The sequence below is a fragment of the Schistocerca americana genome, chromosome 4, assembly GCF_021461395.2.
Source record: "Schistocerca americana isolate TAMUIC-IGC-003095 chromosome 4, iqSchAmer2.1, whole genome shotgun sequence".
NCBI classification, from domain to species: domain Eukaryota; kingdom Metazoa; phylum Arthropoda; class Insecta; order Orthoptera; family Acrididae; genus Schistocerca; species Schistocerca americana.
This window is the reverse complement of record NC_060122.1, coordinates 66,368,486-66,394,907: the sequence shown is the minus strand read 5'-3', so window position 1 is coordinate 66,394,907 and position 26,422 is coordinate 66,368,486. Positions and strand designations below refer to the sequence as shown.

The window sequence follows — 26,422 nt, the reverse complement described above, 5'->3', positions numbered from 1 at the left end:
CAATTAGGTAGCTGTCGTAATATCATTACAGCACAGAACAGTGAATATTAAAATAAGTATGTAATAATGTTGCCAACGGCCTTGCCACAATTGTAACACCAGTTCACTTAGCTCACCCAAGTGCTGTCGGGCTTAACTAGTACTTGTATGGATGACCGTCCGGGCCTGCTAAGCGCTATTGGGAAGTGGGGTGGGCTCAGCCCATGAGAGGCCAATTGAGGAACTACGTGACTGAGAATAGCGGCTCCGTTCACGAAAACTGACAACGGTCGGCAGAGCTGTGTGCTGACCACATACCGCTACATATCCGCTTTTCGATGAGGTTGACACGGCGGTCAGTCGGAACCGTAGCGCCTTCCGAGGCCTGTTCGGAGTTAATTTAATATATTAAATCTTACTCCGACCATATGCGTGCAGAAGTGACTTTCTGAACACAAAAACATTTCGCCAAAAAGTGTACAGCAAATGAATAAAGTTGTAAATAAAACCATTAAACTTAACTGTATATTAGTAGGCATTTCCACGAGTAATTTGTCACGCATTAATTTCCAATGTTTCTCCCCTAGTTTCTTCTCCCTTTTATTTGTATACAAACTAAGAAATAAAGGAAAAGAGAGACGACGCAGAACGAGCAGGTTAATAGGAGGTTATCTGGTGCAACACTACATTTCCCCAATACTTGGCGCCTTCAAAATTAACGCTGCACGCACGATATGGAAAGAGAATGGTTGATGGTCCCTATAAAGAGAATCATAAAGCAGCCTCGTAGAGATACCAACCACCCCTCAGGTCCAGGTGGCTCCTCCACAAGTTCCCGCCCGTGCATCCGATTTCCTGCGACCTATCTTTTCTGCTGAATTCTTTGTCGTATATTTATATATTCTGTGTTAGAAATCTCCTGGCTAAGTGTCAGTTGAGTTAATTACCATTTTGACATTAAAAATTAACTGTGAGCTAAGTTAACGACTATCGTTTTCGCGTCAAGCATGCAAACAGAAAAAACCAACAAATATTTTGAAGTGATTTGTAAATGAGAATAAAAAAAATTTGATAACCTCCATTAAAATAGGAGTCTACTATATAGGTAGATTCTCTGTGACCTCTCTTCAGCCGTTCTGTGCTGGGCCACCTGCACTTCGATGAACAGCTGCCAATCGGAGAACGCAGCCGTCCTGTGCCTATCAGGACTGTTGATATTTTTAAAAAATCGGAAATCCGCAATATCTACATTTAAAAAGTATTATCATCGGTCCTAACCATCGAAGAAAGTATCGATATATCGATCAAAAAAAGTCGACGCACATGCCAGTAAAAATATCGGCTACACATTGTAAATATGCTGCCAGATTTAGAGCTTTATATTTAAGTATTGATTTATAATTAGATCAACAGCAGGCTAGCGGCCTGTTGTGTCCCCCTTAGAGCAAGAATTAAAAGGAAAACTATGCACGATGACGCTTGGCGATAATCACATTGCTAACAGGTGTCCAGTAAGTCGGCCGTTCGGTTTCGTCACGCATCTCATTTGTCCGGAACACTCAATGTCGCCTTCCAATGTTTTCATTTCTGCCAACGACAGTGACGTAGCAGTCGTAGTGTGAAAATTGCATAGTGAACTAAACGTTGCAGTTTGTGTCGGTAGCACCGATTAAGTCAGCATTTCCCCTTACACGTCTCCGCTCACCGCAGAAATCAATCTTGTCACATAGAGTTTTGTTCATAATTATCAGAAACTGTTTTTGAAGAATGTCGATGTGAAGAAATAGCAAAATGGTTCAAATGGCTCTGAACACTATGGTACTTAACATCTGAGGCCATCAGCCTCCTAGAACTTAGAACTATTTAAACATAACTAACCTAAGGACATCACACACATCCATGCCCGAGGCAGGATTCGAACCTGCGACCGTAGCAGTCGCGCGGTTCCGGGCTGAAGCGCCTAGAACCGCTCGGTCACAGCGGCCGGCGAAGGAATAGCACACCAGTTGCGTTAATAATTGTTTTTTAACGCCACTGGTGTGCTGTTTCTTCACTTCGGAAATAGTGGTATGCCATTCACATAGCCATCGGATTTCTTTTGTGCCACATATACTTGGTTCACACAGTCAAACTGAAAGACTGTACGTGATGAAAGCTCAAAGTAGTAAGTCTCCTGCACATCTTTCAACGAGATATCATCGATGTGGTCCTTCGGAACCCAAGGCCCACATGTGTACCCTTGATGACTGCACAACACAAAGCTTTATGACTCGCCTGGTCCCATCAACACCGACATTGGAAAGTTGATGACTGGAAACATGTTGCTAGGGTGGGACGAGTCTCGTTTCAAATTATATCAAGCGGATGGACGTGTACGGGTATGGAGACAAAACCTCATGACTCAATGGAACCTGCATGTCAGCAGGCGAGTGTTCAAACTGGTGGTGGCTCTGTAATGGTGTGTGGCGTGTTCAGTTGGAGTGACATGGGCCCCCTGAACTTCTAGATACGACTCTGACAAGTGACACGTACGTATGCATCCTGTCTGATCACCTGCATCCATTCATGTCCATTGTGCCTTCAGACGGACCTTGGGAATTCCAGCAGGACGATGCGACACCCCACACGTCCAGAATTACTACAGAGTAGCTCCAGGAACACTCTTTTGAGTTTACACACTTCCGCTGGCCACCAAACTCTCCGGACACGAACATTATTGGGCATATCTGCAACGTGCTGTTCAGAAGAGATCTCCACCCTCTCGTACTCTTACGTATTTATGGACAGCCCTGCAGTATTGGTGTCAATTCTCTCCAGCACTTCTCCATACATTAGTCGAGTCCATGCCAAGTCATGTTGCGGCGCCTCTGCATGCTCGCAGACCTGTGCAAGCAGAGCTGATGTTGCGGCTCCGTGAACATAGTCAAACATTCTACAGTGACAATATCAATAAACTGGTCTCTTGTTGGCAGAAATGTGTTCGTCGCTAGGGCGACTATTTGAGAAATAAATATGTAGACACGAAGAATAAAGATGTAGAATGTTAACGTTTGTTTTACTTTAAAAACTTTAAGAGTTTTCCTATTAAAAATTCGAAGTCATCCAATGGTCGCACCTCGGAATCTTCCCTGAAAGTAGTGGGGTAGCTACATTGCTTTCGATTATTCGGTTTGAAGTTGTGAAGTTTAACGCTATTTCGCGGGTCAAAGCGAGATTGGCGACCAATATGGTGATTTCATAGCGTAGAAGAGCAGATACGTAATCCGCGTCCGGCAGTAAAGGTTTCCGACCAAATCCGTGGAGCATTAAGTTCTGTAACTTCTCTCGCGCGTCACATCGCTCTTGAGTGTTGTGCTTTCTGGCCATAGCCGCGGCCGTGGATGTGACTACGCGCGTCGCCCGCCAGTGAAGCCCCTAGCCACAGACGACAAGTGACGTTTCAAAGGCAGTCCAGCGTTTTCATTCCATCGTAAAAATAGGCTCTGTCGAACTCTGCAAAATATTTATTGACTGCAACTGTCGCAAATTTCTTCCTAGCAAACCAAAGTTTTAAGTAACGGAACAGGAAGAAGTCATTTGGGGCTAAGTCTGGTGAACAGGGTGGTTGAGGAACCAATTCAAAGACCAGTTCACGCACTCATGCTGTTATCGCTGATGTAGGATGATGCATTATCCTATTGAATGAGCACTTTTTGCGTGCCTTTTTTTTTTTTTTCAAGTAATGTATGAGGATTACTCCTTGGGAATCACACAAAAAACAGCTGACAGAATGGTCGTTGCCTTACCCGCCTTTGTTTTGATTGCCGTTTCAACTCTAGTGTCTAATGATGGATACAGGTTTCATCAGGAGCCACAGATCGGCGCAAAAATTCTTGCGGATTGCGATTAACATCACCAGACATTGTATTGAAATGTTGCGCTGAATGCGTTTTCTATCGACTGACCAATCACGGTACCCACCTCGTACACGGCTTCTTCATAGCCACTTCTCCGTATGGATATTATGCATTCGCTCAGTTGAAATGCTTACTCAGTAATCTCAGGAATTTTTATTCAGTGGTCTTGCATTGTCTGCCCTAATTGGACAGACATGGTGAGTCCAGCAAAATTTGGAAGGTTGTTTCGGGATATTTTCTTTGTATTTTGGTATGAGATACTCATATTCACTCCTGGCTCACTAGAGTGTAATTATGTAATTATGATTAAGTTGATACCCCAAATTACCATTTTTTTTTTTTTTTTGTGAAAACACCTCCGCAATAGTGAATAAACCTAAAATGTAAAGGACGTTGCAGGAGGAATAGTAGATGTTTCAGGAGGTGGTACTACAGACTAATTCGAGTAAAACAATGCAAGTAACATGTGTTCAGTATTTATTGGTTACAGCAATACAGTTGTTAGAATGCAAGCCAAACAAATACAGATGATGTTAAGTAAAGGCGAATGATTAAGTTCAGAATTGATATTTCATAAATTCCAAATAAAAATGCGCTTCTGAATTCACTTGACAACGCCACATGCAGCCTCTCCTGAGGTCGGCTTGGCGCTCTTTAATGAGGGCAGCGCTATTCGTAATCCAGACGACGAATTTTTCTTTTGCTTTAACCTCCTTGTAGATTTCGCAATTAAACAAGCCCCAGAGACAAAAATTTAAATGGGGAGAGGTCCACAGACCTGGGTGGCCAAAAAAATTGTCAACTTGTTGTGATCCATATTCCAGGGAATGTTATGGTTCAATTATGTATCACCTGATGAATAAAACGAGCTGGAAGAACATGCCATTCTTGTATCCAAGGGAATTGCTTGCAGTAATGGTAGCAGTACATTTTAAGTCTACATAACGAGGCCCTGGAAGAGGGTCTGGTAACACCAACAGGTTCCATCAAATGTAATATCATATCATACCACACTTCTACAGACAAGTGTTCCTGGAAATGACTGCATAAATGCATGTGGATTTCTGCTGTTGGACTATTGATGCAAGTTAAGGCTGTTACTGGTACACAAAATGTATTCACAGTTATAAAATTTGGGCAACCATTAGGTGTATGATGGAATGAAAATAATTTGCGTCAGATGGAGACTCTAACCCGGATTTGCCGCTTATCGCGAGCTGTCGCCTTACCATTAGGCAATCCTAGCTCGCAAGAAGTGGGAAATCCAGGTTACGAGTCTCTGTCCGGTGCAAATCTGTATTGTCGTCATTCCATTATACAGTCGATGGTTGTCCTTATTTGCAACTGCCAGTAGCAACTGCCAGTACATACATGTCTTTCATAACAGCTGCACCCGCTGCAGAGCCTGTTCCTTCGGGCATGCATTCACAGCAAACAACAAAACTCCTTAAATGTGTTGCATCTGGTGTAATTGATTAGAATAGAGGCCATGCATACCTAATGTCCACTGTTGCCTTGTATGTCGAACTGTGGTACTTCCAAACCCTGTTCTTTTACGTGTTCAGTTGAAATATGACTTCTGGGCACTACACCAGTATTGAGCAGTTTTGTGAAGACATTAGGGCATTGTCTAGCAAACTCGCTGCAAGACGCTGCAAGTAGCATCAGCAGCGTTTCCGTTCCAAAACATGTACACCATACCATGTCGACATACTCACCACTTGTAAACACTATACTATTGTCTTGGTGAACAAGTTCGCAGTATTTTTCCGTAAATTTAATAAGCACAACAGATATACACAACAGAGACTTCGGTCATGAATAATATATTCTCATTGACTATTTACAACAGTCTGCCAACACTAGTGTAACTTTTTGACTCTGCTAATGTAGAAATCACGTGGTTTTGAAGTGAAGAACTTGTCAAGCCATATTCAAGGTGCATTTTCATCCGGAAAGGAAGTTCTTTGCAGACTGTTAGTGTGTGGAAAAGCTGAAATCAGCTGAAAGTCAGGTGAATGAGGTGGGTGCAGAATGACTTCCCAAACCAACTCCTGTGTAGTTTTCTTTCTCAATCTAGCAGAATGCGAGTGGGCATTATCATTGAGTAACATTACTGTCTTCCTGGTCATTGTTCTTGGTTTGTGTCTGGAAGATGTTTCAGTTGTTGACACTAAAATAATGTCAGCAGTGATGGTTACACCTTGGGGAAACAGTTCGGAGTACACAACACCATCACTGTTCCACCAGATGCGTAATATTCTTTTTCGTGGATGCGCCCAAGTTTTTGTAAGGGGAGTTGCTGCTTTGTTTGGGCTCAACTATTTTTTTTCTTTTCCCTATGTTAGTTCAAAGGAACAATTTCTCTTCACCAGAGTCAATAGAAGATAGGAATGGTCAGTGGTGTTCACGAGCCAATCGATGACGACCAAGCAGATGTGCACATATGGCAACCTGCTGATTTTTGTGATTTTGACTTAGAGCATGCGGTACCCGTGTACCTGATTTTGGGGTCTTACCCATTGCATGCAAATGTCGGACAATGGTGGAATGATCACAGTTCCACATATTTGGCAGTTCTCGAGTACACTCTTGTGGATCATTGTGGATTAATGATTAAATTCTGAAGGTCTCCCTGAATTTGCCAAAATGATCCTCATTAAAATGAGAAAACAATTTTCTTTCGTGCTGTCCAATGGCATTATCCCCATACATGGCACGAATGTTTCTGGCTGGCTCGGTTGCTGTCATCCCTCTGTTGAACTCAAACAGAAGAACGTATCACGATTCTTCCTCGTGGCACTCCATTTTATATCGCCCACAGCCCCTCTCACTATGTACAAATGAGAAAATGACAATATATAAAATCAAATAACAATAGTAAATAAAACATAAAAAATGACAACTGGTAAATAAGCCTGCAGCAACCAGAGTACTAACTCGCAAGACAAAAATGCAACCAACTTACGCACCAATCAAATATAAAACTAGCCTACAAATCACAATCAAAGTTGTATAATACATTAATATAAAATTAAGCACAACCTGATTATCAAAATAAATCTGACAGTCAATAAATAAATCCACAGCAACTGGAGTACCGCCTCACGAAACACACTTACCTATGTAAATAGCTGTATCTCTGTACCAGTAAAAATTGGACACATGCTATATGGAACTCCTCCTGAAACAATCTGTATAGTTATAAAATCATATAAGGTGTTTTGTAAAATGAGTGAATGTTGCTGAATAGGCCCCCACAGTATATCCGTGCTGCAGATCCCACGCCATCTTAACCCTCCCCCTCCCCCTGCCCCCTTCCCCTCAGCCTCCTGTAGCATGATCTATGTAAGATGGCAGTAAGTGAGAATGCCTGGGATTGCCGTCTGTTGCAGCCATGACCGGGACCAGCCATTCTCGTTCCAGCTGGGCGTGGGGCAGGTGATCAAGGGCTGGGACCAGGGCCTGGTGGACATGTGTGTCGGTGAGCGCCGCCGCCTCGTTATCCCGCCTGAGCTGGCGTACGGCGACCGTGGGGCGGGTGCAGTCATCCCAGGAGGTGAGTGCTCTTCCGCTTTTGGCATACCACCTTTAACGGCATGCTGCTTCCAGACAGCTGCGAGAACGGGACGTGGTGACAAAATGCCATGCAGTAATGCCTCTACAGTAATTCCTATTCCTGAAAAGATACTCTGCTCAAAAGAATTAAGGGAACATTACTTTGGCCATTTCCAATACTCCACTGAGCAATAATTGAAGACTGTGTATGTTACCAAATTATACCTTTATCTTTCACAAAGTAAGTACACAACAAAATGTGATTACATTCTCTATAATTTGGATAAACGAAACTGAAATGTGAGACTGATGTCGAAAACAAAGTGGAAACAATCAATCATTCCATCGTATTGTCTGCCTTTCATTGGACTTAAAGAGAGCTTTAGTAACATGTGTGCCTTCTATGAGCAATTTACCACTGTCCAATTCCTACATGGTGTACTCTTTATAAGTCTATGGTGCCAGGGCCACTCCCGTACGCATCTGCTCTGGGGTATCTGGACAACGCCATGGCACAGAGATGTCCAGATGGTCTTCCCGTGGGGCTGTAATGCATCAGCAAACTCTTCCACATCAACTTGTAAATGGAGAGGGATTGGCATATGCAGCAACATGACTGAAAGTCATGCTTTTTGGCTCAAACACGTAGTGCTTGGCACTTGCATTGCATTAAGACATAGCATTCCATGTGCTTGGTTGAATACAACATCCACAAATGACAACTGACATCTGAGTACCTCATAGAAAACACTTGGACATTGTTACTCATGTCCTTCTGAGGGGTCACCTGGCAATATATTGCATAACACAGCAAATAGACAGCGAATGATTTTAATTGTTGTCTATGTTGAAAGTAGAGATCTCAAGCTATACAATAAGACTACAGGTATCTCCTCTATCAAAATAATTTACCACCTGGGCATTGATACATCTTTTGATTATTTTGAACAGTGTATCAACGGCCATTTTGACACTGAAGAAGAATGAGGCTCCAGGTCATGATGGAGTAGAAGCAGAGGTCCCGAGACATAGTCGGGCCATACCTTACACATTTATATAACGAATACCTACTTTAAACAAAAGTACCAGGTCTTTCGAAGACAGTGGACGTGGTCCATCTGAAAATCTGCGAGGATAATGATCAAGTAACAGAGAAGCCATGTCAGCCAATGCACCACCTAAATGCAACCGGGAATATTACAGAATAATTTTTCACTCTGTAACAGTGTGTGCACTGATTTTTAACATGGTGCGGGACTGAGACACAGCTTCAGTCTGTCAGGAACTTCATAATGGGAAGTTTAAAGAAAACTTTAGTGTGAACAATTGGTAATTTTAAGGACTCTTTCAGGCACAGACTCCAAGCAGTATGGATTTTCAAATGGGAAGATAGACAGAGGACACCAGTAATTCTTGGAATTTTGGTGGACTTGCAGTAACATTTGATAATTTATAGTTGCCTGTCTTATCATCAAGAGTGAGGGGCATTAGTTGGATAATGGCCCCGTTTAATTGCCTATGAGATTTCTGTTGTGACAGGAGAGCGAAATTGACTTCCCAGAAAGCGGTTTAAGAAAGAGCTAATCAAATTATATCTGCAAGGCTTTGTTTGCCGCCCCGTGTCTTAGGATCTCGCCCCCGAGCTGCTGCTGGAAGATATTGAAGATGCAAACCAGAAATAATGGCAAACAAATTCTACAAACGCTTTGAGAATGATACGGAGAGAATAAATTTGTGATTGCCACACAAGATAGTTTTACTAGTGCCTAGAGGGAAGTTGTCGAAAGCAGAAATCCTATAACATAAATAAATGACGAGTAGCCACAATGACAAGAGGCCATCAGATAACTGGGGTTGCTGTTACATGAGAAATAAAATTTCTCTTCCCATTCAGCATGTCTGGAAAAAAGAGGCTTTATATAATTAACAAATTAGCAAATATATGACAGAAGAGATTTAACTCAGATTATAAAGTATCACAAAATTAGAAGACCATTCTTTAGCCATTGCAGGTTATGGAGCCAATAGCACTGCAAGTTTGGCTGAAGAAGGGAGACATCCAAATATTTATGGAAATCCTAGAAAAATCTGTGAGAACTAAACAAGAAATAAAAGTGCAGCCTTTACAAAAATTTCGCCATTCTTGGGACACATCAACAACAGGTACAAGTCTGAGCCCTAAAGGGAAATGATATACTAATTGTCAGAGCATGGAACTGCATCTGCATCGACATCTATATTCCAATTGAAATCCCTGTGGCGTATGGTGGAGGTTAATTTGTGTACCAATGTCATTTTCCCCTTTTCCTGTTCCAGCCACAAATAGCTCCCGGTAAGAACTATTGATGGTAAGCCTCTGTGTGAGTTCCAGTCCCTCTATTTTTATCTTCATGGTCTTTTCACGAGATATACATAGGAAGAAGAGATACATTGGCTGTCTCATCTAGGAACTTACTTTGTGGGAACAGCAACAGTAAAAAACACCAGGATGCAGAATGCCTCTTGTAGCATCTGCCACTGGAATTGGCTAAGCATCTCTGTGACACTTTAGAGATTACTAAATGAAGCTGTAATGAAATGTGCTCCTCTCCTTTGGATTTTTTCTGTTTCCTCTGAATCCTGTTTAGTATGGATCCCAGACTGGGGATCAGTATTAAATTATTGGTTGAACAAATGTTTTCCAAGCTACTTCATTTGTTGATGGACTAAATTTCTGAGGATTGTACCAGTGAATCTGTCTGCAATCTGCCTCGTCCACTATTAATTTTGTGTGTTTGTTCTCCTTCAAATCACTCTGTTCACCTACATTTGGAAGTAAGTGCTTCCACTGGTTGCAATCACATATTCACACAATAAGGAGTCTTCCTGTCTATGTAGTATGTATTTGCAATATGTTAAATTTATTTATGTTGAGCGCCAATTTCCACTCCCTGCAAAAGTGTCATCCTCTGCAAGTTTTCCTGAATTTTGCTTCAATTTTTTAGCATTGCAACTTCTCTGTATACAACAGCATCATCCATAAAAACCCTTATGGAACTTCTGAGGTTATTAGTTAGGTCGTTTATAATTGCTGTGAAAAGGAATGGTCCTCTGACACTCCCCTGTGCCATCCCCAAAGTTACTTTTAAGCCTGGACATTTATTTCTTTTCAGAGTGACATATTGTGTCCTCTTTGCTAGAAACCCTTCAATCCAGTCACAAGGTCGGTGCGATATTCCTACTCGAGTTGTTTGGAATAAACGAAAGTCAGTAGGAGTAAAAGAATGCCACATCAGGTGGGAGGGGAATGCGTTAGGCGGTAGCTACGGATAGAGGGCGACAGGAATTTCTTCCAGTATAATAAGGTCCCACTAATATTAAGAGAAAAGGCTGTTGAACAAATTTAACAAAATAACAAAGGATGTTTTTTTTTTATTGAATTAGAAATCACCCAGGGGGAAAGCAGTGTTGGAGTAGCCACAGCAATAATCCATGCAGGAGACTCATAGGAGCTGGCAATCCAAAACCAACAAAAGTGTGGGAAGATGATACAGTAGTGGCACTATCACAATAAATGAGGAACGCCAACAAAACAGGATACTATGTGAGGACTTCAGAGACTGTTGCTTCTGACTTGCTGCAACGAGGGCCTCTTGTGGAAGGTCATGGAATTGTGGTTCCAGAGACCCTGAGTGGCCTCGGCAAGGTGTGGGATGAGTGCTGGAGTTTTATGTGCAGCACCTAAGTAGATCAAACCAGCCACATACAACCCATTTTTGTGTGACTGTCTGTCTCCATCTCCAGGATTCCACTTCGTGTGCCAGAAATGAGTGCACACGCAGGGTGTGGTGCAGCTGTAAGGTGGGGAGGGATATTGAAGACACCTCACATACTGTAGCCAGATTGAAACTTCTGTATACAGGAGAGGTGTGTTCCCAAGAACCAGATGGTGAGAGGTCTGGATAATAAGCGCCAGCTAGCAGGCAGCATGCATAATTAGAAACACGGAGTTTGCCGTTATGTTTGTACCCAATGCATTTAATGCAGTGATTCTGAACCTTTCTGAGACCGTTAATCTCTGAACGAGATATGATATCAGCCAATTCCATCAAGAACATTTTAACATTTGAACTAATTTCAGAAGGAAAAAAGGAAACAACTGAACACATCAACTATTAAAATGATGAAGGATTAATATTTATGAATAAAACTCAGATGGTTCATGCATTCTTTACCAAACCAAGAAATATCAAGTGAATGACAGTCACTGCTGGTTGTTGCTAACAATATAGTTTGAAGTGAGTCACTGAACATCATAAGTTACACTAAGAGCTCATGCTATTCTTAGATTTTGTTTCCATTGTACATAAGTTAGACTAAATGTAATCAGTATTATTAGAACTCCTATTCTGTAAAAAATCTTTTGCATCTTTATGGAGTTGAGGAAGTTGTAGTTTGGCTTCACTTTTTCTGTATGAAAGTTGTAAAATAGTTGCTATAACTGCTGACAAATGCTACAGGATGCACAGTAAAATAAGTAAAGAAACCAGTAAAAACGGGCTGCAATGCTTTTGGCAAACAAAATTTTTTTCAGAATGACATTTTTAACATGTCTGAAACTGAAAGTCCAGACTCAGTGTATATTATCAATTTTGATTTACGACTGAGTGCCCCAGATTATCAGTGTGGAAACTTCACAAAAGGCCACTCAGCGACAGTTCAGAGATGGGAAAACTAGTGGGTTGAGGAGGAGATTGGATTGAGGTAGTTAAGACTCCTATGAAAATAGGTGAGTGATATATGCGGTCAGGTGAGTTGCGTACTGATGGCAGTCACAATATTTCAGTTATCACCTCCAGAAATAGTTAAACAATTAATTTTGTGTTTGCAGATACAGGTCAGTATTGAGCAAATTGAAATCCCTGTGACACAGTACCATCACACTCCACTACACAAGCCAAAGCAAAATGGGCAATGAATAGAGTGGGAGCACGACAATATAATTACTTATCTGCATTTGAAGGGTAATCAGCACTGCAAATGGAATTGAGTGGACATGTATTATGGGATGACGCAGTGGTTGGTTTGTGTAGACGCTTCTTGTGTAGTCATGCAAGGCTAAATAACGAACAATGGAGAAGCAGACCATCTGTCTGTGAAGAACTGGGAATCGTAAAAGAAGTGGAGGCACGGTGATACTGGAAAATTGTAAACCATCCTTGAATTGCACAATGTTAAAACATCATGAAGCTCGCCACCAGCTGGGTTCTGCAGCAGCTCACACCTGTTTATAAACCCCACTATAGCAGTGTGCAGTGGAACCTTTGCAGTTGTCATGCCACTCTTAAGTGGTTTCTTTATCCATCTGATCATCTTGGAAGAATGCTGTGTGTTTTGTTATGACCCTGAGACAAAGGAGCAAAGCGAATGGTGGGCAAATGTGAATTCACTGCTGCCGAAAACAACAAAATCAGGCTGTGGCACAATGCTAACAGACGGTCCTTGTAAGTGGAAAATCATCAGACGAGCATACTACTGAAATACCCTGACAGTGCTGTGGGAGGTTGTTGAAATGGAGTGTCATGGGATCTTTTGTGGGTTGGCAGGAGAGCCAACACCGGGTTACTAGAGGAAGCCGAAAGACACGCGTTTTAGCTCACACAGGCTGGCGCGAGGTCTGGAACAGGACAAGGAAATTAGAATTTAGAAAAAACGGACGTAGCTCATGGAATACTTAACTTTAATCCATTAATGGTGAACATCGCTCTTGATGGTACATTATTCATAATGTCAATAGTAACTGGTAATGGCGCCTTGCTAGGACGTAGCAAATGACGTAGCTGAAGGCTATGCTAACTATCGTCTCGGCAAATGAGAGCGTATTTTGTCAGTGAACCATTGCTAGCAAAGTCGGTTGTACAACTGGGGCGAGTGCTAGGAAGTCTCTCTAGACCTGCCGTGTGGCGGCGCTCGGTCTGCAATCACTGATAGTGGCGACACGCGGGTCCGACGTATACTAACGGACCGTGGCCTATTTAAAGGCTACCACCTAGCAAGTGTGGTGTCTGACGGTGACACCACAGGAACCTGTCCAAGGCAGTGTTTTAGCTCCATGACAGGTCATTCTGCACAGGATTCAGTCACAGATGGTGCTCCTCTGGGCTGTCAGATTTTGTCTCACCCTCTCATTCTACTCGCATGGCAGCCAGTGACCTCCTTATCCTCTCTCCTCTGGTGAAGAGCCATTGTATTACACAGACATTTAAAGTATGATGATGACGACTTTTTAAAGGTGGATAGTTTCCCTAACAGACAAAATGCTGGCTTTTACACAAGCTCTCTGCCAAGTTATTTGTTTCTGCGAAAAATGTCTCAGTGAAGTCTGAATATGTAGAGGAGGATTAATGTTTCCAAATTTCATGGTCACAGCCTGACTTTTTTATTTTTATTCATTTGTTGATTGATATTATAATTAAGGCTTTGACTACCTCTCATAGAATCATGGGTCAATAGCGACATAAAATGTGCAAATGTGGCTGAATCGAGCCAACACAATTCCAAAATACTTGGTTATATTTTGTGTTCTTCTTGGGTATTTCAGTGACTTTTTTTCCCCTTCTCTAATCCTGTTGAACCCCAATTGCTCTAATTCAAAGCAGAAAGACTTAACAGTTTACTGATTTCTACAAGATTGCCTGTGATGACCATGAATTGCATTTGTTGATGCAGTTTTGTTTATACCTTCGGAGTCTTAATCTCTCTTAAGTTTAAAACAAGCAGTAATTTTACCAAATTGAAAGATATGCATTTTAATTTTCAGTGTTTTTTTTAAACAAGTGAGAAACCTGTCAACAAAAAAATGTTATCTGCAGTAATTTGGCTGGAGTTCTTTAAAAACATATCTGTATTTTTTAGTAAAGTGAGATTTGACTGTGTAGTCTTCATCTGAAGAACTATAATGAAAAACATTTCAGATTCAAAATTCCAGAAACAAAATAAATTAATAATGATAAATAACAGTGTACCTAACATTACAAGTGTTAAAAATGGGTATAACAAGAGGAAAGGTTTCAAACCTAGCGTATTAGTGGGTACCATAATGGCTTTTCCTCGGATGCTTTGGAATATGCACTGTCCATCAAAAAGTTCTGAGACCAATTTTGTTCCTGGCATACAAAGAACATTAGCACCTTAATAGTGCTGCCACAGCATGTTCAAAAGTCTTTTCAACTTAATTTTTGAGTTTGTAAAAATATGGTGGTCTGCCTAATTTCTTGTATCAGTGTCACAATCCGCAGTAAATTATTGTTCTTGACCCTTTACTGTTTTATTCCTATTTAATTTGTAGCATCTGAAGTTCTTATACTCCACAACAGTTTTAAAGAGAGCAAAAAATAAATTAGGCAATGAAATTATGAAGCAATAGGCAACACTATTGTGACCCATTGATAGTGAATGCTGCTGGTGTTTGTTATCCTTACCACATTTGATTAAAAGAGGACAGCAAAGCAATTCAGAAGTTTGGTTCTATATTTGTTAAGCCAAAACACAGATATTACAGAGATGGTTCATCAACTCAAATGGAAATCCCTGAATGAAAGATGATGATGTTTTCATGAAACACTATTGAGAAGATTTTAAGAACATTCGCATTTTCCTTGGTCCATTTGCGAGTGGAACAGGAAAGGGAATGACGAAGGGGGAGGGGGGATTGGTGGTGGTGCAAGTTACCTTCCACCATGCACCATATGGTGCCTTGCAGATTATATATTTAGGTGTAGAAAGCAAGGACCACGCCAGTTTGATCCCTTTGCCTGTAAGGTTCTTAAAGGAACATAAAAGCAAAACAATTACTGAAGAGATGTTTGGCATAATAATGTAGGGAGAAAAGTGAGAAAATAGACAAGTCACATCTTTAAGCACTCCTACAGAAATACAGTTTAGAAAAAACGTTAGTATTATTTTTCTGTTCAAGTGAAGGGAAATTGCCTTTGATCCATTCAGTTAAAATTACTGCCTCCTTTCTCTTTCTCTCAAATGCTTAGAATAATTTAAAAAAAATTATTCCTGACTGTCAACTTCACTCTGTTAAATATACAAATTGTATCTAAAGCGACATAGGGAAGTCAGATTGGGACTCGAACTCAGATTTCCCACTTACCACAAGCAATTACATTACCGTTACTCTATCCAATCACACTCCCTGAACTGACCCAAACTTCTGTGTCACACACCTATCTATTTCTTCTCATACATTCATCATCAAACATATAAATTAATGTGTCTGAGTCATGGCTTTGTGAATTGTCTCTGTTTCAGGTGCAACACTGACATTTGAAGTGGAGCTTCTGAGCATTGGCGATTCACCACCGCCAGTGAATGTTTTCAAAGAAATTGATGCAGACAAGGACCAGAATCTTTCAAGGGATGAAGTAAGTAACAAGACAACAAAATCAAAAATCTGCAAAGACTGCATGTGATTATATGGGCAAGGTATTAACAGAATTCAAAAAATAGATACTGCATGTAGGTACACAGTAAGAGATTTTTTGAAGCTTTACTAACATTGGAACTAACACTGCTGGCTTGATACAAGTTTGTTTTAAGGGATGAACTTGTGTAATAAACAAATAACATGAGTGGGACCTCAAAATTAGCAACTCTATCAAACCCTAGGGGCAGCAGAACAATGCTGATGCAGGTCATGCTGTGAATATCTTCAGGGAAATAGATGCTGATAAAGACGACAATCTTTCAAAAGATGAGGTAAGTGATACTGCAAGCTATGATCCCTTCTTGTTAAGGCACATGAGTAAATGAACTGCTAATCAGTGTAGTTTTGCCACAGTTCATTTTTCTGTTTGCATTATGTAATTTTGGATGTAGAAATATACATAGATATGAAATTAGAGATAGCATACAATGTGTGTTCAGCAGTTTTTTACACATCTGCAAAGTATAAGTGGTCTACCTTCCTGTGCAGATAGTATTTGATGATGATGATGACGATGACAGTTGCACAAGAATGACCTCTGTTTTAGTCAGAGGAACTTAAAACTATTTATTCAAAGTAAACGTAAAGCTGATTCTTATACCAAAGCAGTTCTTCAGCTCATTTGTTCAAAAGTTGTGAAGACCCCAAACTATGAGGTTAAGTCAATTATTATCCGCAAAGCAGTTATAAAATTTTATTGTAATCAAGTAGGAAACTTCCAAGAACATCATTTTTCGACATAGTCTCCTTGTTTTTCAATGCTCTTGGTCCATCATGGTACAAGCTTCCTGATGCCCTCCTAAAAGAAGGTTCTCGGTTGAGGTGCGAGCCAGTATTTCACCGCTTCTTTCACTGCTTCATCCGAGGCAAAACGACGGCCCATTAATGCCTGTTTGAGTGAACCGAACAAGTGATAGTCGGAAGGGGCAAGATTGGGGACTATATGGAGGATTTCAAATCCTTCAAATTTGAGTTTCTGTAGCGTTTCAACAGTGTGGGCAGCAGTATGCGGACGGGCATTGTCGTGCACAAACACAATACCTTTTGACAGCAATCCTCGGCATTTGTGTCAAATTGCAGGCTTTAGCCTGGCAGTAAGCATCTCACTGTAATGTACTGTGTTTATTGTTGTACCCCTTTCCCCATAATGTTCCAGTACTGGACCTTGTGCATCCCAAAAAACTGTAAGCATCAGTTTTCCTGCGGATGGTTGGGTCTTGTAGTTTTTCTTGCATGGCGAATTTGGATGTTTCCATTCCATACTCTGCCATTTACTCTGCAGCTCGTAATGATGGATCCATGTTTCGTCACCAGTAATGATCCTGTCTAAGAAGTTGTCCCCTTCATCACCATAGAGATCCAAATGTGTTTTGCAGATTTCCAAATGTTTGTTTATGCAACTGTGCGAGTTGTTTTGGGACCCATCTTGCACAAACTTTATGAAACAAAAGTCTGTTGTGGTAGGTTTCGTAGGCAGAACCATGACTAATTTGCAGACGATGTGCTACTTCGTCAACAGTTAATTGTCTATCCAAAAGAATCATTTCACGTGAACGCTCAATGGTTTTTTCATTTGTGGCAGTAAACGATCGTTCAGCTCCTTCATCGTGCATAACACTTGTGCGACCATTTCGGAATTTTTCGATCCATTTGTAGACACTCCGTTGTGGCAAAACACTGTTCCTGTACTGTACTGCAAGTCTTCAATGATTTTTGGCCCCTGATACGCCTTCTGACCACAAAAAATGGATCACTGAACGTTGCTCTTCTTTGGTGCAAATAGACAGCAGAGCAGCCATGATTAACAGCACAGCAGTGATAACAAAACTAACCTAGGAGCTTGAAAATTGCAAAGATATAACAACAAATAAACAAAGCATATGTCACCAACGTAAAACGACAGTACTAACAAAATAAACAAAATTGCGGATAATAATTGACTTACCCTCGTATATGTAGTTTGGTAGGCTGGAGGTATGCACTTAGTGCAAGTTTCTCTGAAAAAGTAAAAAGGGGAAAGATTTAACCTTTCAACAAATAAACACTTGCTGGAAAGAATAACCAGGGAAGTAGTTTTCAACATTAAGGCAGATATTTTGAAAATTCTGGATGATGTCTCACAATCAGAAATATAGTAGTAACAAGCAGTATATGTAAAAGGAAAATAGTTCTCTGTGGAATTCAACCTTATGCCACATTGATGATGATGATGATGATGCATTGCAAAATTTGAGGTATTTAGATCCAAGTTTTTATTAGAATATAACTTTCTCTTATTTCAAATCAATGAGTTTACTCTTATCATGAAATTGGAAACTGGGAAATGCAAAAAGTCACTTTTTATGTCAAACAGTCCAAATATCAGGTAGAATTGCAGAATATTAGATATCCATTTGCAGTAGATACGTAGACAAGTGTAATAATGTAAACTTACACATTTTTATTTTTTCTTTGCTTTTGACTGCCTGGCTTGTTTACTAATTTTTATTAATGTTTCTTCTGCAACTAGTATTTCACTTTGTCTTCGTTTAACATATTATACGTGGCTTTGTTGTAGGTCAGTGAATACCTGAAGAAACAAATGGTAGCAGCTGAAGAAGGAGGAGACAGTGAAGAAGTGAAACGTATGCTGGAGGACCATGACAAACTTGTTGATGAAATATTCCAACACGAAGACAAGGACAAAAATGGCCTCATATCTCATGATGAGTTCTCTGGTCCAAAACATGATGAACTGTAACACTTTGTGAATACCAACTGTGTGCAAATATGCATTTACTGAAAAAGACTACTGTGTGTGTGTGTGTGTGTGTGTGTGTGTGTGTGTGTGTGTGTGTGTGTCAAACCTTAAAAGTACATTGATGTTTAAGAAAGGAAGATATTGTGCGTATGTGTCCTTTCCACATTACTACTACAGAAATTTTTCGATATTAAATTATTGTTCAGTGGTTTATCAGCACAGACAATTTTCAAAAATTAAATTGAACATTGTGAGAGGTTTTTTTTATATAAATATGAGAATACGTTAAAGATTTGTGATGGTTAATAAAAATTCTGGAAAAATAACTTTTTTAATCTTTTACCTTAAGATGTTTAAGATAGATGTCACATATCCTGGATTCATTCCCTGAAAAATTTGTAACGGTAAAGATCATGCAAATGGTATGAAGTCTATATTCAGTTTCAGCACACTTTTTAGATACTATTGACTTGTGGCCTAAGATTATTCTTCCATGCAGATATTTTCTGCTTGTTATTTTTGTTCTTAAGTTGGTTAAGTTAGCAAATGCCCTACTGGTTTGTTTAGTCCACTATGAAAGTGTTTTTAGAAATATTAAGGAAGTTATTTAAACTGTAAGAGCTTTGAAATCACCACAATTAAAATAGGCCAAACAAAACACTTTGGAGATCAATGTTAGTAAAGTGATTTAAATTATGTTTACTGTATTTTTATCGGGCTTCTTATCTACGTATTCATCTTTGGCATAAGATATTAAACAATATATAATTTATATACAAGGCAATGCACACATATAGATAAAAGTAAGATAATACAAATAATGTTATACAATCCACATTTGTCTGTGTACAAATTTAAATTATTATGTGGTATTAAATTAGGAAGCAATACATATATACTGCACATTTGTGAACATTGCAGCAGCAACAGCAGATAATCTATGTAGATGATCTTATGTGTACAATTAGTTTTGCAATTTTGCAATACACTTCATGCTTCTGCCTGTTCAGAAGTGTTTACCTTTCACACCAGAAAAGGTTATGGTATTAGTAAGGTGTCAGTTTTTGTCAGATCTTGTTCTGTGACAGTGTTTGCCTATCTTAAGTGCCCTCAACCCATATAATTTTTATTTACAGAATTACGGTTTCATCAGAAAATATGGTTATCAGCATCCATGTTTAGCCTTAGACTGTTAATTTAAATAGTTCTGTTAGTGACCCTTCAGAGACACCATATTTAATAAAATTGTTCTCGTAAATATTGTATAACTGTTTTAAAATTATCATTAATGTGCTTCATGCTTACTGCTTGGTTAAAATTGCCCTGGACGGAGCTGATCCAATAGTTTGACAGCGTGGAATGCCATACATTTAAAGCCCAGGACCAGTTATTGAGGGGCCAAAGGCAGAAAATACTTGGGGACGGCAGAATATTAAATCTTAACATGGTTTCAAAAGGATGAATAACAAGGCAAAGAAACTTTTTACATAAACGAAGAAGTGTGAGAATGGTTGGAAGTAGAAATCAGTCAAAAAGAAATCTAGTGTCTTGCCAGAAATTATGTGAGAAGTTGTCTAACAGATGACAAATAAAGCTCTAGATTTGGTCACCTAGGGCGCATCTTTCAAAATAACAAAGCTTGCTAGAGACAGTGCTGCCAATTCAGTGTCTACCATGCACCTGACAACAGTTGAAATGTACCTACAGTGGAACTCCAGTTATCTGGAGACTCAACACGGTCATTTCTTTAAAATAAAAGACGGAGACTAAATTTGTGTATACACACTAGTGTAATATTAATTTAATTACTACAAAACAATGTGGTTTAGATTTTGTACAGTACTGTACTTACATACAGTGTCAGTTCTTGAACATACTGTTTATTTATTTGGTTTGCTGTCTTCAGTCATTTTTGTGCAGACAAGTCTCATAACCCCTTGACAGTGAGCAACCGTATATGGTCACATTAAAGCTGTTGCTCCATTCATGTGAGTTTCAGTGTCAAGACATGGAAATGTCTCACAAGCTGGTCTTGCGTCCTGCTCAGTGACAGTGTCATCCTCCTGGCCATCAGTTTCTTCTCTCACACTTTGAATGATTTCATCACCACTGGGAGTTGATGAACTAAGATTAAATAATCACAAGCAAGCCACAAGCTTTCAACGTTTTTGAAAGCCTGGGTTTTTCGATTTTCCTGTCAACAGAAGGGGTATTTTTTCAGCTGTCTTCATAGCTTCCCTCAACAAACTCCTATCCGCATTCTTGAGGGTACACACAGTCATACCAGGTGTACTAGTATGAAATGAGCGTTTATTGTGAAAATGACACTAATTTTGAATTGAAAAGTAAAAACATTTTATTCAAAGTACTGACCATTGCTTTCTCTACATTTTGACCACCTTTCTGGCAATTTGTGGACACCACCCCAATAGAAATGTCCGTCTATCGAAGCAAACCAATCAGACACCCAATTTTCAACTTCTTCGTAGGAATCGAAGTGTTCCTCAGCCAATGTGTGTCTTATTGATGAAAACAAATGGTAGTCGGAAGGGGCCAAGTCTGGTGAATATGGTGGGTGGGGTAGCAGTTCCCAGCCAAGTGTTTTAATTGTATCTTGAACCAGTTTTGCTTTGCATGCAGGTGCATTGTCGTGTAAAAAAAATTACTTTGCCATGTCTCCTGGCCTATTCTGGTCTTTTTTCGATCAATACATAGTTCAAATTGATCATTTGTTGTCTGTAGTGATTAGTATTCGGTTTCACCGGGTTTTAGAAGCTCATGATGCGCCACACCTTTCTGATCCCATCAAACACAGAGCATTGTCTTCTTGCCGAATCAATCTGGTTTTGCAGTCGATGTTGATGGTTGTCTTGGATTAACTCATGATTTTTCCCGTTTAGGATTCTTAAAATAAATCCATTCTTCATTGCCAGTAACAATTTGATGCAAAATTGATTTTCTTTCATGTCTTTGAAGCAAAATTTGACAAATGGTTTTTCGGTTTTCCATCTGTCTTTCATTCAATTCATATGGCACCCACTTTACACACTTTTGGATCTTTCCCATAGCTTTCAAACGGTCAGAAATTGTTTGTTGTGCAACATTTAGCATTACTGCCATTTGCTTCTGACTTAAAATATCACCTTCATCCAATATTGCTTGCAATTCGGCATCTTCGAACTTTTTTGGTGGTCTTCCATGTTCTTCATTTCTTACATCAAAATTATTATTTCTGAAACGTTGAAACCATCTTTTTCATGTTGCTCCTGATAGAGCTGTTGCTCCTGATAGAGCATGATCACCATATGCCTCGACAAGCATTCAATGCGACTCTGCAGCACTTTTTTTCAAATGAAAACAAAAAATTAATGCTTTCCACAAATCATCACTTTCTGGTGCAAAATTCGACATTGTTAACACAATGAAAACATATGATGTTGTTTGTTCCATGACTTGATGTATACTAAATATCTTTGACAGATGTCATACCAACCAAACAAAAAAATTTAAGGCTCGTTCACAACATCGACACATTTGTATCTTAACACTCATTTCATACCGGTACACCTGAAACAGTACAAATTTCTTTTTCCTCAAAGCAATTGGGATAATTGGTGATCTGGATAGTTGGAATTCAGATAGTTGGAGTGCTCTTTGAAAGCCCCTGCAACGAAAGGCTTCATAATAAATAAATAAATAAAGACTAATGTTGATAGCTGATGGCCTTAACAGTTCCTGTACAGCAACGTTCAACACCTTCAGCAACATAGCTGAGAAAACACTTTGTAATAATAAATAAATAAATAAATAAACAATAAGTAAAATATGCACCATAAATGCTTCACTTCTGTTTCAAAGGCTGGTGTCTCATACGTGGCTCTGGTCTTAGATATATTCATGTCTGAAAGAGATGTAAGTGAGATATGTGAAAATAAGATGTCATGGATGAATGGCTTTGTGAAAAACATTGACCCTGTCTGAAAATGCAGTGTTTCGGGGAGGGGGGGTGGGGGCCTTGAAATTTATGATTCGCAGTGTTAGACTTCTGTTATAAATTTACTGCAATTTCCCCCCCCCCCCCCCCCCCCCCCCCCCTGTTTCTGACACTGATCATATTTATTCTTCTTTGAAATTTAGACAGAATTGTTAGGTTCTCCTTATCTTCAGGAAGTGAAATCCAAGTACTGTGGAACACACATAAGAGTACAAGAAATTTCCTAGCTTTTAGAACTCTTAGTTCCATCCTTGGGGAGGAAAGAGGGATAGATTTGGGAAGGTTATAAATGAAGAGCATGTGACATTGTTTGCAATCTCACATGAATCCCTGTTCCTGGTTGCAGTTTTAATCGTGTGAGCCTCCAGTTTTATGGCAGCTGAGTCAAATCACCTCTTATTACTGTAGTGTGTCAATTAAATTTGCAAAATGTTTTAATGGTTTACCACTGCAAATCCTGAGGTAAGTTGCCTATGAAAGCATCAATTACCATGTCTCATCTGCCTTTAATGCACTTCCCCATTACACCCTGTTAGACGTTTCCAGTTCACTCAGTATTTATTATTGCAACATTGGATATGGAGTACATGGAATTAATACATGTACAGATCAATAGCACAAGTGGTTCTGAGGTACCAGGTATTGACTCATGCTGAAAAACCCATATTAGTACATGGTGTAGCCTCCCTGGGCGGCAATGCGGGCACTGACTGGCATCCAGTTGATCATACAGGTGGCGGATAGTGTCCTGGGATACATTATTCCATGCCTGCTCAACCTGTTCATGTAGTTCTGTAGAGTTGGTTGATGATTTGCATGAGTCACTTCTTGTCCCATCCTATTCCACTCAGGCTTGATTGGAGACAAGTCCAGAGATTGTTCTGGCCAGGGAAGTTCCTGCACGTATTGTAGAGCACACCGAGTTTCACAAGCGGTGTGTGGGCAAGCATTATCCTGTTGAACAACACATCACCATTCCTGTTGCAAGAATGGCAAAATAATGTGTCCAACAACATTTGCATGTACCATATACTGCTTAGCGTCCCCTCCAGAAACTCAGAAGGTGAAGGGGAGTTGTGGGTTATTGCACCCCAGACCATAAAGCCCAGGTTGGAGCAAGTGTGTCTTGAGCGAATGCACTGTGACAGTGCTCGCCAGGTATGTCATATGCATCAAAGACCACAACTTGCAGGCAAGCAGAATCTGTTTTCATCGCTGAAGACCACAGTGTGCCATTCTGTCCTCCGAGTGATTCTCTGATGGCACCAGTCCAGCTGCGCAGGTCAATGCTGTGGTGTGAATGGAAGTGAGACTACAGGTGTGAGTGTCCATAGACCCACTGCTAACAACTGGTTTGCAACAATTCGTGTCGACACATCTGCTCTCGTAAGCCCCTTATCTGGGCTGTTGTGGCTGATCTGCCACTGCTGCCCTTACAGTATGATGATCCTAGCAGTCATCTGTGCTGTGTGGACATCCAGAACCTTGCCTATGGGTGAGAGAATGTTCACATGACCACTGATATTATCATCAATGCTAATTGATAGAGCACATGTGCCACTCGAAAAGCAAAAATTTGACCCCTTTCAAACTCGCTCAGATGGTTGCAGGAAGCATGAGTGGATCTATGCATGGTCACATGCTTGCTTAACACATTTACACTACCGTATTTACTCGAATCTAAGCTGCACTTTTTTTCCAGTTTTTGTAATCCAAAAACCCGCCTGTGGCTTAGAATAGAGTGCAGAGTAAGCGGAAGTTCTGAAAAATGTTGGTAGGTGCCGCCACAACTAACTTCTGCTGTCGAATTATGTAGCACTACACAGGCATGCTTTGCATTTTAACGTACTGCGAAAATCCGACTGGCAAGATTGTTTGGGATGTTTGTCAATATGGCCAACTCTACATTCTGAATTTTTTCCTACCTGTGACAAGAGATCGTTGCTGATAAGAATTTTTATGAATTGTGAAGCGCATGCAGTATTCTTTTCACCATAAGAATAATACCGTATGAATATAAACATTTTGCCATGTATTCTTTCGTGTTTGCTGCTATCTCATTTAAATCCTGTCTGCCTAATAAACTACGAAACTAGAATGAGACAGTCAGAAATGAAGCGCGGCAATTGACAAGATTCTTAAATCTAAGATGACTAATTTCTGTGCAGAATGTAATGTACTACAGAGGCGCCTGCAAAGATTTTCAACTGGAGAAAAATTTTCGCTAAACTCTCGTTCAGAACATCTTCTATCATACACAGTCTATTATTTGGTTCTTGTTGATCATTATCAAAGAAAGCAGCAGTGTAAGTAACAGAAGAACGGCACTTACCAGATCAAAGAAAAATAAGCAATCAATTCAAACCAGACAAAGCACGTGAAAAAGGAATGGTACCCGTATAAATATGGACGGAGCACCTGACGCATAGCAATGGCTACATGGTAAAGCTTAACTGCTAAGCTTAAGACTCGAACCAAACTATCGTAGCTGTATCGTCATTCATTCGACCTAAATTGTGTCTCATATTACAGTGGACCAACGTTGTTTCGATTTGGATGTGAGGCCTAAATCTTTTCTCTCCCTTCGAATTTCGAGTCTCAAATTTCAGGGGCGGCTTAGATTCGAGTGCGGCTTATATTCGAGTAAATACGGTACTCTGAGCTCTCCCTATTATAAGCAAGACACAGATGGTGTTCTGCAGCTATGCCACTATGCTAACTTGATAGACATGTCGAAAACATTATCAGCACTTATAATGTCTCCCAGGTGGCATCTGTTATCACCACATCAAAACTGATATCATCTTTTTAGGTGTACTAATTTTTTCCAGCTGTGTATATCTTCATCCAAATTATCTTGCAATTAGAATTTTGAATTACCTTGATAGAAATTATAAAATTCTCTAAAAGCTAAAGCATCTTCTACTCTCCCTGTTAGACTATTTGCTACTGACCATCTGCTGTATTACCTCCACAAACTGCAACCTTCGGATATGGGAGGGGGAGGCATGCGGTCACCACATTGACACACTGCTGTCCCGCCTGTCGTCAGCTTCCCAGATCTTCGAGCCTCCTCAGTTGGCATCAGGAGGCTGAGTGAACCCCACCCCATCCCATCCCTACCACCAAGGAAAATTCGTATCAGTACTGGAAATCGTGCCTGGGTCCTCTGCATAGCAGGCAGACATATTGACCTTTATCTATTGAAGCAGACTATAAAGTTCTCTGTGGCAATAAATCTACCATCATAATTGGCATCTAATCTAATCTTTTTGTGTATAATACAACCAGAATTGGGTCACCTATGCATCATTACAATAACTCTTGACACTTCAACACACACATTTTCTTCTGTTCATTGATAAGCAGTTTTGGGACTCTCTCTGCACACTTTTCTCATAGCTAAGTGTCTCTCAAGTGTGAGATAAACATTAGATTTTGACATATTGCAAACCTCTATCATTATGCTGAGAAATCAATCCCCATTCAAAACTTTATGTACTTTCTCTTTCATTCATTAGGGATGTTGATGGCAACCTGAAGCACCTGTTGTTGTGGTTTTCTTGACCTTCCTGATAACATAGTCTTGTCTGGAACATTGCTTCCTCCTGGAAGGCTGACATCAGAGCTGATTTTTTTTTAACTAAATTTGGTTGCAAAGAGCTGCTCAATTAACCAGTAAACTTCGAATCTCCATGTGTAATACTATGCTCGAAACATAGCCCTGTGTCACTGCCCACCAAAAGAGAATGAGATAAGTTGCATTTATTAACAAAGACCCC

General features: G+C 40.1%; 1 protein-coding gene across 3 annotated transcripts in view; it reads left to right on the top strand.

Moving 5' to 3' along the window:
• Positions 1-26,422, top strand: part of LOC124612621 (FK506-binding protein 2) — a 144,880-nt gene that overhangs the window by 113,088 nt on the left and 5,370 nt on the right. Inside the window, exons 2-5 of one of the 3 annotated variants that reach the window (XR_006979554.1) lie at positions 7,271-7,434; positions 15,732-15,844; positions 16,089-16,178; positions 18,464-18,747. Coding sequence is in view for 2 of the 3 variants with exons in the window: in XM_047140918.1 (XP_046996874.1) it covers positions 7,271-7,434; positions 15,732-15,844; positions 16,089-16,178; positions 18,464-18,646 (550 nt within the window). In the remaining variant the exon portion in view is untranslated. Of the gene's footprint in view, positions 1-7,270; positions 7,435-15,731; positions 15,845-16,088; positions 16,179-18,463; positions 18,973-26,422 lie in introns of those variants that run through there. The other 2 variants (XM_047140918.1, XM_047140919.1) reach the window with 2 other exon arrangements.